Source organism: Lytechinus variegatus, chromosome 8 (genome assembly GCF_018143015.1).
Source record: "Lytechinus variegatus isolate NC3 chromosome 8, Lvar_3.0, whole genome shotgun sequence".
NCBI classification, from domain to species: domain Eukaryota; kingdom Metazoa; phylum Echinodermata; class Echinoidea; order Temnopleuroida; family Toxopneustidae; genus Lytechinus; species Lytechinus variegatus.
In genome coordinates this window covers 38,133,578-38,149,912 of record NC_054747.1, presented here as the reverse complement: position 1 = coordinate 38,149,912, position 16,335 = coordinate 38,133,578, and the positions used below count along the sequence as shown (strand labels likewise).

General features: G+C 37.8%; 1 protein-coding gene across 1 annotated transcript; it reads right to left on the bottom strand.

Moving 5' to 3' along the window:
• Positions 1-273: 273 nt before the first annotated feature.
• LOC121419711 (monocarboxylate transporter 13-like) lies at positions 274-2,843 on the bottom strand. Its single transcript, XM_041614167.1, has 3 exons — positions 2,645-2,843; positions 1,396-1,539; positions 274-728 (listed from the first exon to the last, which is right to left on the bottom strand). The coding sequence occupies exons 1-3, from the start codon at positions 2,841-2,843 to the stop codon at positions 274-276; spliced, it is 798 nt and encodes a 265-aa protein (XP_041470101.1).
• Between the last annotated feature and the right edge of the window lie 13,492 nt (positions 2,844-16,335).

The following is a 16,335-nucleotide window of genomic DNA, read 5'->3' as shown; positions in this document are numbered from 1 at the left end:
GAAATCAACAGGACGATGAGGCATTTGTCCTGGATGTAGATGGAGTTCTTCAAAGCTTGACGAACTCTGTTGAGGGGGAGCTGTCGAATGGTTTCTGAAGATGAATGATCGTTGTTCTTTGACCTGTACAGGTTGTTCTTTTCTTCTTGATGTTGCTCTCTGGTTTGGGGTTGACCTATTTCCATCAGTGAGCATAACTCACTAGATCCATCTCCATTGTCTCCTTGGGATGTTGTTACCGTGGCTGTACGAATGTCATCTTTTGATGATCCTTCATGGGTGTCGACACAATGTTCCATAGAGTTCTTTGTCATCAGGTTGAACTGCCTCAGAAAACTGCCTTTGATGGTGTTCCTCTACGGTATTTGTCACTTCTGATGGACATTTCTTAATCAAGCCGTCAATCATGTCCGTATCCTCTAAAGATGTTTCTTCAGAGTGGTTCTGCGATTTGGATGAATCCGAATGTCCTTCCGTTTTTGACTTGTCACGAATAGTTGTATCTACCATCATGGTGAGAGGTATGATATTAGAGGTGACCGCTCCCATGATCAGCATGGCGCCCCTCCAGCCATAGACGTCCATCAGGCAGGCTGCAAGTAAAGGACTAATCAGCATCCCAAAGGCATAACCTGACTTGCTGATTCCAAAGAGGGTGTGGAAATGGTCATGGGCGTGTACGTCCAAGCAGATCACCAGACACTGAGATAGAATATTCCCACCTAGACCTGTATTGGTCAAACAATTAAGATTGTTGCTTTGATGATGTAGGTGATCATATGGTGAAATAACATGATGAGATGGTAAACCTAGCGAATATTGTGGTGAGGATGAGAGGGTCTACTGTGATGATAAGGAGGATGATGATGGTACTGATGACGACGACGATGATGATGATGTGGGCGAAGACTATAACCATAGTAACCATTATCATGATCATTTCTATCTCTATATCAAGTATTGTAATAATCATCATAATTTCCATCAATGTCACTATCACAGTCATCACAACTTTCATTATAATTATCAATTTCATCATCAAATCGGTCATTCTTTATTATCACTATCATCACCATTATCTTCAGCACTTTGACCGTTGTCATCATCATCATCACCACCACCCATACTGTCATCGTCATCATAATCGTCCCCATCGGCGTGAAAATGATATCTGGGGCGTTTCGTGATCAATTTTGTCAGTATTGTAACTAATGGTAACTTTCCCATTCAATGGTAAATACCAGACTAACAGTGACCCACAGACATTCAAATCAAGGATTCCATGCAAGTTACCGTTGCAATCCAAAATGACCATACTATGGTAACTTTTATGCAACGAGGCCCAGATGCAAGAATACCAGTTGCTTATAATTAGTCAGTAAAAGCCTTACTCACCTGCAAAGGATAGACAGACAGCCAGTTCAATGTTATTGGTCACTGTGGAACTTAGAAGAAGACCCAACGGTGCTAAAACAGATCCTGTGATGAGTAGAGGGCGTCTTAACCATGCGTAGCTGTAAAGACTTGCCACTACCGGTCCTATGATATTCAACAGAAGAACAATTGTCAAATTTTTAATTAACAGTGATTTTTTTTTATCTCCTTGCATCGCTAGAAAGACGAGGTCATTGCAAAGCGCCCAAGGCCACGCAATTAAGGCTTTCAGGACTCTGATACTAAGGACTATTTGTGATCTCCAAGACCAAAACGAAGGATTTCAGATTTTCGAGGCCAAAGACCAGACATCCATGGCCAACAATGACAAAAACAAACTCCCATACTTGCAGAAAATTGTCATTTAAGTGACAATCCTGACAACCCACATTGCACCGCGCTTTTCTCAGGTCTGCGTTGCGCAGGAATGACCGAAAAATAACCCATTGAAAAGACTCCTTCTGGAACCTCCTTATACTTCAACACGAAAATGACAAAATTCAACGGAATATTCTGGCTAGAAAGGATACAGTGCCGTGCAGTGTCCACACAGAACGTGGACATGTGTTTCCAGGGACCCGTTGCAGAAAGAGTTGCGTTTAAACGCAAGCCAAAAAATCAATCGCAAGTCCCGAATGCGCGCTGCTGATTGGTTGAAAATCAAGTTACGCATGATTTTTAGAGTTATGATTGACTGCAACTCTTTCTGCAACGGGCCTCTGCTCTTAAAATGCTCTGTTAAACTTTCATAGCGTGAGGAAAATAACCCTATGGATCACAGTTCTCCACACTGCAGCCACGGGCGGAAATCCCAGGGGCGTGTCCCCCCCTACTCAAAATAGTAGGGGGCGACACAATATCAAATGCCCCCCTACTATTTGTGGTCTTTTATGATGGTAAGAAATACATCATTCAAAATCGAAATAAAACGTGTATTTTAGGACTAGATGACCTTAGTTTTGGGATGATAACCTTTTTTGGGGGGTGTCAAATTTATTTTCACCGAAATGACCTTAAATTTGGGGTGATAATTTTTTTTGCATGTCGAATTGTTCAGCCCTCCCCCCCCTACTTTTTGGGAGAGATTTCCGCCCCTGACTGCAACAACAAGCTAGGTTGACACCGGACTTTGTTTCTTTCAAGCAGGGAACCGTGGGCCTATTAATCTACCAAACTTTTAAAAAGTATGAATGGAAGCAGTTTGACTTACCCGGTCCGAACGTGAACGCATTGAATAGACCCAGCGATATGCCAATGTCTGCAGATGATATCCCCAAGGTGTCTTTGAACTCTGAGAAGAAGACACCGACCGACGTAACAGTGCCGAGAACGAAACAAGTCTGTACAAACAGTACCATTACCACCCAACCAGTGGCCATATTCATCGACTGAAGCCATGAGGATGCCATCCTCACCTTTCTTTTGCTTCAAGCGTCCTTGTTGCAGGCCCAGGTCCCGCGGTGTTCTTGAAAACAGAAGAAATAAATAAAAACTTGTGTTTGGAATCTTTGATGTTGTAACTTTTCAGTAAATAATTTCATCGGTAACTATAGAAGTCCTTTATTCGTGGTAACTCGCGTTGTATCGTTGTGAATAAAGTAAAAGGAAGATCGGAGATTATGCATCTTCGTAAGACTCTTGACTTCTTTCTTGTTTATGTGTTCGTATGATAGACGTGGTTGTGCTCGGTAATGATAGAAGTGATGCTGATGATTGAAATAACGGTGATAATGTTGACCTGGATAATGTTTGAAATAATTGTGAGATGTTGATATGATACAGCTGTGGAAGATAATTGCGATGGTTCTGATTTCGTTGGTCCTTGAAATAACGGTGATAATGTTGACGATGATGATGTTTGAAATACTTGTAAGATGTTGATATGATACTGCTGTGGCGGATAATTGCGATGATTCTGATGATGCTAATGTTTGAAATATTTAAAGGGTAAAGTCCATTCAGGGTTAGGGTAAATTAGGTCCAATAATTAGGGTTAGGGTAAAGTCCATTTCATTAGGGTTAGTGTTCAAGTCCAATCCTTGGGTTAGGTATACATCCCTATTTTTTCTATGTCCTTGGAATTCATCTGACCGTCACCCCTTTCATAAACCTAAGGGTCAAAGCACTGGGCATTTTTTCCGCACTGCAAAAACTCAGGTGTTGATTTAACACCAGCCCGGAATCTATATCTGAACCAACACCAGATTGGAATCAATCCGATGCTGTTTTAAAACAAATTGGTGTTGTATGAAAACCTTTCTGGTGTTATACCAAATCGAAACTGATGTTGTTTTAACACTTCTCTGGTGTGAACATATATAGATTCCGGGCTGGTGTTAAATCAACACCGGGGTATTTGCAGTGCAGACAGTCAATCTAATAAAAAAACCATTCGCTCGTGTACAAAGAATACCCTACTACTGTTTTCTAAGTCCGCTATAACTTTCTCCTATTCAATGATACCCCATTCACTCGTGTACTAATTCAAAACGCGTATATTACCTATGGGATGCCCAATATACCTCCCAAATAAAGACAACTTGAAACTTGCGAGTTCTTGAATGACGACAACAATTTAAATTGTATCTATAATACCAAGAGGTCTGGCATTTTTATTTATTCAAAATATGAAATGATGTGATAAAACATACATTGTTGTACGCTCTGTTTGCTCGGTACTAAGTAACTCATGCCCGCCTTCCTGCTCACTTCTCCCTCTTTCTCGTTTTCTTCCCGCTTTCTTCCCTTCTTTTCTCTTCTCTTTTTCTAGCCCTTCTTATCATTGTATTGTATTTTTTGTCCACAGGCGTATCCCGCCACAGGCATGGGCTTCTAGGGACCTACGCCTTCCTCTGCATGTACACATAAGTTGGATATATTTATATTCTTTATGGAAATTGATATCATATGAAATTTTGTAAATGGAGGAAAATAAATGTTTATTTGAAATGAAATGAAAAATAAAATATTGGGTTGTATCATGGTAATGCGTGATTGGACTTGGTTATATAATACATGATATGCCTCACTTTTCATGCTCGCTGATACCACGATTAACAATACATTTCTTACTAAATGCCTTTAGCAAACAGGCTAAGTACTGGTTCACCCATAAAATTCAACGGTTGAATTCATATTGTTTGTACAACCATTGTTTACGCCTATATTCAGTATAGGGCTCAAAAGTTTAATGGTGAACCCACGCACAAATCACAAATAGGCCTATATATATATATGATGAGTGTGGAATGGAGACAACAACAATACAATGTTCGGCGAGCCCAGAGAAACAAACTTTATGAAATGTAATATTTCGTCACCTTACTTCACAAATAAAACTAAAACATGGCAGAACTTGAACACTCAAAAGATACATTTTCTGGTGGGGTTGACAAACCTTTTGAGTACCACTGTACACGTAATAAATATACATGTATATGAGCGTACCACAGACACATTCTCGTGCCACTGTTGCACTTGTTATACAATCGCAATAATTAGGTGGTCTGTCTATGACAGATCACCTATTGTTTTCGTCAGAATTTTCTTTCTTTATTTCTTTATTTCTTTCTTTATTCTTGGCACCTATGTTTGTCGCCAACTTTTCTCGAAATTGGCTGAATCAATTTTGCTGATTTTTTCGTCATATATAGAATCTATCATAGAGATCTCAAAATAAGCTTTTCAAGGTAATATGGTCATGATGACGTCATCTACGCGCCATTTTGTAAAATTCTTCATTTGATCATATCTTCATTATCAATTATCAAAAATTAATAATATTTACAGGACATTAACTTCATGTCAAGGGTCAACTGTCAATGTCATCAAAGGTCATGTAGAGGTCATGACACGCGCGTACGCGCGCGTCAAAGGTAAAAAAATCGTCCAAATGACCTTTTAAAATTTTTTGGGTACGTTTCAGGTCATTTTAAGCATTTCAAAAATTTGCGCGCGCGCACGTATGCGCGCGCGTTTCCGCGCGTTACACCTTAACACAACGCTAAAAACCATTTCTTTTAATATCATTGCATTGCTAATAAAATTCTGAGCAATTTGATACCTTGATCAACCTTCTACAACCATTAATATAGAAATTAACACCCATTAAAGTTTGCAGCACGTGTGCGCGCGAGCTCTCACTATAGGCCATATATGGGCAAAAACATGCCTATTGTAAATTCACTGTAGCTCTTTAAAAAGTCCGTTGACCCCCAATTTTTTTTTCATATATCGATAGAATATGAGTTGTAGATTTGATTTCATGTCACCATTGTCCCTAAATTATATCGTGACGTCATCAAATAGGCGCCCAAACTAAAAATTTCATTTTTTTCAAAAATGACGTCATCAAATTTATGCAAATTTGGCTGTAACTTCTCGAATATAGATCGTTTTTCGCCTAGATTTCAATATGTTGTAGTTTATAATGTACTCTTTCTCCTCAGTTGACATGAATATTCGTTTTGAGAAACGCATCATTGCGTAAAACAGCGATGAAAAGAGGCATGTCATTTTTCCTCATTTTGCGTGTAATCTCTATGGGACATGATTTTTTTCTCAAAACTAGATTCGACATTCCTCTACTTCGTGAGCCATATCTCCATTTTTTCTTGTCAGCTTTCCTTGAGCTTTTAACATGTTGTAGCTGAGATTCTGGGCTATCGGTGATGTGCCCTTCATTTTTTGATCAGATGCCGGGATCATGCCCGTATTTCACTTGCAAAATTGGAATTGTAATTCTCAAAATTGCTTACGTGTAATCTCTATGGGGAATATCGTGGCTCAATGGATAACGCATTTGACTTGCTTTCTCGAGGGCGGAGGTTCGATTCCTGGGGTAGAAAAGATGATTTTTTTTTCTTTTTTTTTCTTTTTGCCACCTCTTACATGATCCTTTATGATAATTAAAAGGTATGAAAGTTAAAATTTAGCAAGATAAAACAGATTATAATTGTTTTTTTCATATCACATGTATTTTGTGTGTAATCTCTATGGGACATGACTTTTTCTCAAAACTAGATTCGACATTCCTCTATTTCGTGAGCCATATCTCCATTTCTTCTTGTCAGTTTTGCCGGAGCTTTTAATATGTTATAGCTGAGATTCTGGGCTTTCGGGAATGTGCCCTCCACTTTTTGATCAGATGCCGGGATCATGCCCGTTTTTCACTTGCAATATTGTAATTGTAATTCTCAAAATTGCTTACGTGCAAAGTCTATGGGAAACATTAATAATCACATTGAGCAATGGTCAAAATTTATTCTTAGGATGTCTAGAATCAAGATTATCAATCATATCTAAATTATTCATTTTATACATTAGCCGACTCTGAATGAAAAATCATGACAGACCACCTAATTCGTCCGCATGACGAATTAAATTCTAGTTCACTTTCTTATGCAGGCTTTGCAAATTCGTCAGAATTTTCTTTCTTTATTTCTTTATTTCTTTCTTTATTCTTGGCACCTATGTTTGTCGCCAACTTTTCTCGAAATTGGCTGAATCAATTTTGCTGATTTTTTCGTCATATATAGAATCTATCATAGAGACGGCAAAATAAGCTTTTCAAGGTCATATGGTCATGATGACGTCATCTACGCGCCATTTTGTAAAATTCTTCATTTGATCATATCTTCATTATCAATTATCAAAAATTAATAATATTTACAGGACATTAACTTCATGTCAAGGGTCAACTGTCAATGTCATCAAAGGTCATGTAGAGGTCATGACACGCGCGTACGCGCGCGTCAAAGGTAAAAAAATCGTCCAAATGACCTTTTAAAATTTTTTGGGTACGTTTCAGGTCATTTTAAGCATTTCAAAAATTTGCGCGCGCGCACGTATGCGCGCGCGTTTCCGCGCGTTACACCTTAACACAACGCTGAAAAACCATTTCTTTTAATATCATTGCATTGCTAATAAAATTCTGAGCAATTTGATACCTTGATCAACCTTCTACAACCATTAATATAGAAATTAACACGCATTAAAGTTTGCAGCACGTGTGCGCGCGAGCTCTCACTATAGGCCATATATGGGCAAAAACATGCCTATTGTAAATTCACTGTAGCTCTTTAAAAAGTCCGTTGACCCCCAATTTTTTTTTCATATATCGATAGAATATGAGTTGTAGATTTGATTTCATGTCACCATTGTCCCTAAATTATATCGTGACGTCATCAAATAGGCGCCCAAACTAAAAATTTCATTTTTTTCAAAAATGACGTCATCAAATTTATGCAAATTTGGCTGTAACTTCTCGAATATAGATCATTTTTCGCCTAGATTTCAATATGTTGTAGTTTATAATGTACTCTTTCTCCTCAGTTGACATGAATATTCGTTTTGAGAAACGCATCATTGCGTAAAACAGCGATGAAAAGAGGCATGTCATTTTTCCTCATTTTGCGTGTAATCTCTATGGGACATGATTTTTTTCTCAAAACTAGATTCGACATTCCTCTACTTCGTGAGCCATATCTCCATTTTTTCTTGTCAGCTTTCCTTGAGCTTTTAACATGTTGTAGCTGAGATTCTGGGCTATCGGAGATGTGCCCTTCATTTTTTGATCAGATGCCGGGATCATGCCCGTATTTCACTTGCAAAATTGGAATTGTAATTCTCAAAATTGCTTACGTGTAATCTCTATGGGGAATATCGTGGCTCAATGGATAACGCATTTGACTTGCTTTCTCGAGGGCGGAGGTTCGATTCCTGGGGTAGAAAAGATGATTTTTTTTTCTTTTTTTTTCTTTTTGCCACCTCTTACATGATCCTTTATGATAATTAAAAGGTATGAAAGTTAAAATTTAGCAAGATAAAACAGATTATAATTGTTTTTTTCATATCACATGTATTTTGTGTGTAATCTCTATGGGACATGACTTTTTCTCAAAACTAGATTCGACATTCCTCTATTTCGTGAGCCATATCTCCATTTCTTCTTGTCAGTTTTGCCGGAGCTTTTAATATGTTATAGCTGAGATTCTGGGCTTTCGGGAATGTGCCCTCACACTTTTTGATCAGATGCCGGGATCATGCCCGTTTTTCACTTGCAATATTGTAATTGTAATTCTCAAAATTGCTTACGTGCAAAGTCTATGGGAAACATTAATAATCACATTGAGCAATGGTCAAAATTTATTCTTAGGATGTCTAGAATCAAGATTATCAATCATATCTAAATTATTCATTTTATACATTAGCCGACTCTGAATGAAAAATCATGACAGACCACCTAATTCGTCCGCATGACGAATTAAATTCTAGTTCACTTTCTTATGCAGGCTTTGCAAAGCAACAACTTTCTTTGCATTTCGAATGTGGATTGATTTCCAGCCATTTATCATCCCAAGCAATTACACCTTTTTATTCTTTCTTAATGACTAAAAATAAAAAGTCCATATTTTTAATACAAAACTAATGTGACATGTTAAGTTTGCTAAATTACGAAATACATATCTTGGTAAAAGAATACGAGAGGATCAAAATTATAGGTTAATTTCCGGAGGAGGGGCACTCTGATTTTGAACAGAAAGGGGTGTGCGCGGTCCCAAAGTCTGAAACCATACCCTTGCGAAACTGGAGTTGCTTTGAAATGAGGAGCTAGTTAAAGACAATAGCCCTCTGCAACGGGGGTGCTTGGGAACTGGAATTTAACATGAAGAGAACTTCAAGAACTGACTCAATTTGATGAGGGGTATACGGGGATGATGATTTGATTTTAGTCAATGAAAAAGTGTGAAAACGATGTCCTTGGGAGCTGCTTGCTAGCCGTTGAGGTTCCTTAAAGGGATGGTCCAGGCTGGAGATATTTATATCTCAATAAATAGAGCAAAATTCAGAATGCTGAAAATTGGATTAAAATGGTATAACAAATAACGAAGTTTTTGAATTTTAAAGATTTGCATTATTCCAGTGAAACAGTTCTAGGCACGTCTTTATGAATGATGTCATAGCCCACCTGTTCTTTTTGTATTTTATTATATGAAATTAGGTTTATAAAAAAAAATCTACCTAGAACTATAACAATTGGATTGACAACTGATTAAGTGCACTAGTTATTTATTACCGCAACTTATTTCATCACAATGGAGACACATCATTTACAAATGTGTGAAAAAATGAAAATTTATGATTTCATGTAATAATAAAAGAAAAATGAAAGTGGGGATGTGACATCATCAGCCCACCTAATGAATATTCATTACGATGTGCATATACCAGTTTTCACAAAATATTAATAAACTTTAAAATTCAATAACTTCATTATTTGCTATCTGATTTTGATGAGATTTTCAGCATTTTGACTAGTATTCTGTGAATTTTACTCTTTTTATTTGGATATAAATATTTTCATCCCGGACCATCCCTTTAAGGCATGGGCGGAAATCCCAGGGGGGCGTGTCCCCCGCCCCTACTCAAAATAGTAGGGAGGACACAATATCAAATGTCCCCCCTACTATTTGGGTCTTTAGTGATGCTAAGAAATATATCACTCAAAATGGGAATAAAACGTGCGTTTTGGGGACGAGATGACCTTTTTTTTTTTGCTTGTCAAATATATTTTCGTCGAAATTACCTTAAATAGCTTTTTTTTGCTTGTCAAATTTTCCAGACCCTTGTCCCCCCTACCTTTTGGGAGAGATTTCCGCCACTGCTTTAAAGGGGAAGTTCACCCTGACAAAAGGTTTATTGTAAAAATAGCAGAAAAAATAATAAAAAATATTGCCGAAGGTTTGAGAAAAATTCATCAAATAATTAAAAAGTTATAAGAATTTCAATTATTTGATTTGTGACGTCATATGCGAGCAGCATTCCTACATAGCGAATGGTAAAAAATCAATGAAATGTCATTTTCTCAGAAAATTGAAAATGGTTTTCACTGTAACTTTTGTATATCAATAGACAAATCATTTCACACCCGATCATGAAAAGAAAACAAAACTAAGTCATCAGGAACCATACAAAATCTGAAATTCATACATTTTATATTATATAACACATGGGGCAGCTGCTCGTTTATGACGTCACAAATCCAAAATTTTGAACTCTAATAACTTTTTTACTCTTTAACGGATTTTCCTCAAATCTACACCAATATTTTTTTTCCTATTTTTTTGCTATTTTTACAACAAACATGACAAAGTTTTCTTCAGGGTGAACTTCCCCTTTAAGGGCCGCACTTACCTGTACTGCGATTATTACGTAAGTGCCCCCATCACCGGCCCATTAATTCCTGGCCTTACTGAATGAGATTTACCTGCAACAAAAGGTGCGGGGTCAATCCTCCAAAAGGTGGCTCGATCGGCGGGTTACAATAATGCTATCAAAAGTATTAATGATATGCCAGTCGACTTGATCAAGAAGCTTCAAACACGAATGACTCGATTCCCTGACATCAACCTTGCCGGGAGTAGAGTCCAGCTTCATGTCACCCTACAATAATGTTACTGGCTGCTTTATCGTCTTTCCATTCCCTTGAAGGTCCATGGTCCTCCAAACGACGTCCGAAACTGGTCATTGAGGTACTAAAAGTTGGCGGTAAACGCTTTATAAAGCGCATCGATTCACGTCGGTTGGCTCCGCTCTCTGTTTGTTGTAGGTCTATAAATTTATCGTCAGTGCTTTGTAAGTATTGACAGTCATAGTATTTATATTTGATAGCACAAAGAGAAGATCTTTGATCTTTCGATTAAGAAGGTCACGTATCAATGTTAACGATTCCACTTTACTATTGCGAAATGGGTTTTCTGACGCCTTTTATATGTCATTTTTTTTTCCAGCCAAAATGCCAAATATTTTTGACAGATGACCCTTTCTTTTTTTTTTTTGGTTGCTTGTCAAATTTCAAAACCACATTCGAACCCCTTATTTGGCATCCCTGGCTATGGGGTTGTCTGAATAAAGCTAGGTTATCAAAGTTCCACTTGAGTCGGGTGATGCGAGGAAGCTATTGCAATCGACTGTACATTTTGCAGTTCGTTTTGGTTGTCTATGGAGGTATTATTTCTGTCATAAATCAAAAGCACGATCGAACAAGCCATACCTATTAGTCTCTGTCAACCACACTATCTTCTTACATTTCTTCATTATTTCAGCTACAAAGATCTACATACTCTATTCGTTCTACTGCTCAGGGGCGGATCCAGCTTTTTATAAAGTGGGGGGGTTGGGGTGGTATGCGATGGAGCGTAGCGACCGAGTCCAAGCGAGCGAGGGGGGAGGGTGTGGGAGGGGGGTGTCCCCCCTCTCACAGTAGGGAAAATATCTGAAAATGTGTGTGTGAAAATGGCGTTTTCTTGCATCTAAAACACCACTATTTTTGGTGTAGAGGTCGTTGCCAAATTAACCCCCATAAAAATGTGTAAAATTAAGTTAATTACAAGTTTAAAAAAAGATAAGATTTGAAAAAATTGTCCCCGGATTTTTTTCGGGGGGTTGCAACCCCCCCCCCCCCTCTAGATCCGCTTCTGTTGCTGCTCCTTCCTATGTAATTCCAAAGTCCACAAAACAGGCTGGTTTCAACTCCTTTCAATCTGTTGCCCCCCGTATTGGAACAAACTCCCTCCGTCTCTTCGAAACCTCACTTCTATTAACCTCTTCAAAAAAAACATCTCAAAACACACTTATATAACCATAAGCCTTAACTTGTCTTATGCAATCAACAGCACTTTGTATCCTCTGGAAAAAAGCGCTATATAAATCCAATTATTATTATTATTATTCGCCAAAGAAAAATAACTTGATCGCAATCAACGTGACAGTGTACAACCGTGAATATACATGCAAGTCCTTCATACAATATCAAAAGCTTTGCTAGCACGAATTAAGGGGCCCAGGACAGGCAGTACAAGTTTGGCTATTAAATTCATCCAGATATTATCCATTATTTTGTTAAAATTGTAATACGCATAAATTTGATTATAAGTGGTGTGATGAGCCAAATGTTTTGAGCGGGCCAGACATGGCCTAAAGGGAAAAATTGAGTATCTGAAAATAAAAACGGCCCAAGTCCAAATTTTGGCGAAATTGAGTTAAATATGGGAAATTGTTCCTTATAAAATGACTCATCTTGTGTGTAAATGACAAATCTGAAATCATCTCAGAAATTCCTTAAATAAAGGAGGAAAATCTGGTATGAATGTAAGAAAAGCCCAAGTCCTGGGAGCCGTTTCATAAAGCTGTTCGTAAGATAAGAGCGACTTTAAGAACGACTGGCGATCCTTTCTTACGCGCTCAACCATCGCCAATAAACATTTAGGAACACACCAATTACGACAAGAAAGGATCACCAGTCGCTCTTTACTTACGAACAGCTTTATAAAAAAAAACCCACCAGGACTTGGGGTGTCACGCTCGTAAAACATTCCCCACAGACTTGTGTGTTAAAATGGCACTTTTGAAAAATTCATAAAAAATAAATGTGAAATTAGAGGGTGGAATGTTTACTACCATTGGATAAGATATATATCTGGCATTCCATATCTGACCAGGAAAGGGTAGCGTAGCCAGCTCATTTTAAAAATAAATTGCCATTTATGAAGATAACTATGAATGGATCAAATTCATCGACTCAAACAGTAAAATAGCCCTAATTAGTCCGCCAGTCAAAAAAAATAGTTCCAAGTCACTTTTTTATCTTCCCAATTTTGGCTAAGGAAGTTCAGTAGTTACAATTTCTAGAATCAGTGTTAGATTTTGAATCATATTCATACAGTTTTGTCAATCAGCAACATCAAATTGAAAAAAAATCGAATGGGTTGGGTCGAACGAATATCTTGAGCCCTCCTGATGTAATTAGGCTCATGGCACCTTGGGCTTTTCTTACATTCATTTCATAGCGCCCTCTCTCATTACATCTACTACTTATTACAGAATATGTATATGAATGTAAGAATGACCCAAGTCCATATGATTCTATAAACGACCCAAGTCCACCACGCAAAAGGCCTAGTCTAGATTCTAGACGTCGGTGCATGTACTTGCTTTATTCTCCCCTGTGCGCCGCGCGCCGCCCCTCAAAAACATCGTGGGGCTGTTTTCATTTCGGGCGTAGAGGTCGAGGATTCTGTTATTCATCAACTGAAAAGTAGAACAGTCCTGGCAAAGGACTACAAAAGGCCCCGCCTACAAGTAACGTGAATATTAATGTTCATAAAAATGTACATTCAGATTTGTTTTAGATGTTCTCTGATAGTCTTTGGCCTAATAAACTTTAATTGCCCAAATTTAAAAAATATCAATTTTTTCCGAAATTGCCTTTTATGGACTTGGACCTTTTTTGTATTCATATACTTGATTTTAAAAAAAGTAGCGAAGAAAGCGAGCAAAAATTTCGACATTTACAAAATTCATTTTTTTACATATTTATTCAGAAAACGATATCATATTTGTCACCCTTCTCTCTCTCCTTTTATTCGTTTTCTCTTTTTTTGGTCATGAAAAATGGGGGGCAACCGTCACCAATCTCCCCCCCCCCCTTTCCCCCATTTGCACTGCACAGATCAGTATCCTAAAAAAACGACCACCCCACGTATTTTGAATAAAATGTTGCAGAACCCTGGAGGATTGAAATCAACTTATAGAAATCGATATTCTCTCCATCCCTTTTAAAGAATTCAACTGAATTTTCGATTTCATAATGTTTGTGATATAGTAATTTGCTTTTTTCCTCCTTTATTTTGTTTGAATAAATTCTTAATTGATGTGCTTATTCATTTTTTTTCAATCATTGATTTCAATTTTTTCTTTCATGAAACAATTTAGGTTCGATCAGGATTGGTCTGTCCCGAAATGATAAGATCAAATTTGATTATTGTAATTTAACATATGATTTCGGAGAGGAAAAAAAAATAACGATCAATCGACATGATCACACAACGTAAATTTACAATCAATAATTGCTTGTAAGACTTTATACGTAAGTTATTACAAGATTCTTGCAAACACCTTGCAGTGTTCTTAACAAATAAATGACAAAAGGGCCCTTTGAACGATTTTTGAGGAGGGATGATGTTTAAAAAATGGTAATTAAAAAAAAAACCCTTCGCTTCTACCAATCTGATTTCCCGGGGTGCTGCCTATGATAGTGAATAATACACGTAGCACCTCCAGATAAATCTCAGGGGTGCTTCATCGCCCAACCCCCACCCCAGTGGCGTACCTAGGTCTTCAAGCTCGTCAGGGGGGCAAAAAAAAGGTCTTCAAGCTGGTCAGGGGGCAGGGATAAGTCCTTTACATGGGTTGTGACTCGTCAGGGGGCAGGCAGCCCCCCCCCCCCCCGTAGGTACGCTAGTGCCCCACCCCTTAATCAAACATCCCTGCTTCCTGGCCCATGGGAAAATTAAAAATGGTATAATGTCATGCCAAATGCTAAATAATAGTAAACAAACTGGTTGTACATTGTTAGAAAATTTATCCTTAAAAACAAAGTAGTTCCTGCAGCAAAGTCTCGAGAACACCTGTAATCTTACCAGATTGCGTAATCTTAATTGGTATTTGGTGTATGGAACCTTACAAATTTATATAAAAAAAACTTTTCCCTCTCTTTAAACAGACCTGTTCTGTTAAATTGCAGAAAAATTCCTCTTTAATGAATTTACAGAATGATTCTGTTATTGCTTTCTGCAAAATCTTTTTTCTGTAAAATCACGGATTTTTTAACAGCTTACCAAATGCTAATACACTGTAAAAACTGCGGTGTTAAAACTGACACCAATTGGTGTAATAATAGAGGACACACCCTGAGGTGTTAAAATTACACCCTAGAGATTAAACATAACACTAAAGAGTGTAAATGTAACAACAAAATGTGTTGTTATATCACCTATAGGTGTAAAACTAACACCACCAATTTAGCACCGGTGTAAAATAACCGGTGTGGTCCTCTATGTAAACCGGTTAACACCACAGTTTTTGCTGTGTAGTGACAAACCGGTTGTAGACGAAGTGTATGATTAGACCAAGTGGCTCTTGATCAAATGGCACAAAGAGACGTCGAGACGAACGAGGGTGAGTATTTCGAGACTGAACAGGATATCATTACCTCAGCGAACCTTCGACAAAGTTTACCACCATAATAAACTCTATGGGAAAGTAAACAAACGTACATAAAATTATCATAAACACTAATCTGAGAACGACAAAGTCACTTTCTCACCGTGCACATGCTATCACTCTTGATCAGCATGAAAAGAGTTAAAGGTATTGTTTAACTTTGTGAGCAGCCGATTAAAAAAAATCTCAAACCAATATGAAACATGTGTACAAGTGCATGTATTAGAACTAATAAACCCTGAAAACAACCATTATTGAGAATGAAAAGCTAAAACTACAAGGCATACCCCCATTTTGTAAAAAGGTGTCTTATAACGCCTAAATAGTACACATAGGTGTATGGTATGAAATTTAAGATGGTGTTTCCGGCAGGGTGACCAGACGTCCCGTATTTTCCGGGATTGTCCCGTATTTTGCTCCTGTGTCCCGGCGTCCCGACAAACCCTTCCCGGGACGCCTATTTGTCCCGTATTTCAGAATATTGAACAAAATGTAGTTAATACATTTAAAAGTGACGAATTTTCATTAAATAACCAACAGCTGACGAAGCAGGGACAACAATTAAATCGATAACTGTAAACTTTTGCAAGTTCTGCGGTGATTTCTTGCAAACCTAATAATACATTGCAAACGGACTGGCCTCCTGCCTGTGTGTGGCAGGCTACTAGCTAGGCATGTAGGATCGGAGCAGATTCTCAATGGTGAAAACATCTCAAATGACAGTTTTTTCCACCAAAATAATCCCAAAATCGGCGGGAATTCTTATAAGTATACTATGGATTCTCAGATTAATGATTTGGAGATGTAATCGGAGGAACATGTTATTGACTTTTCATA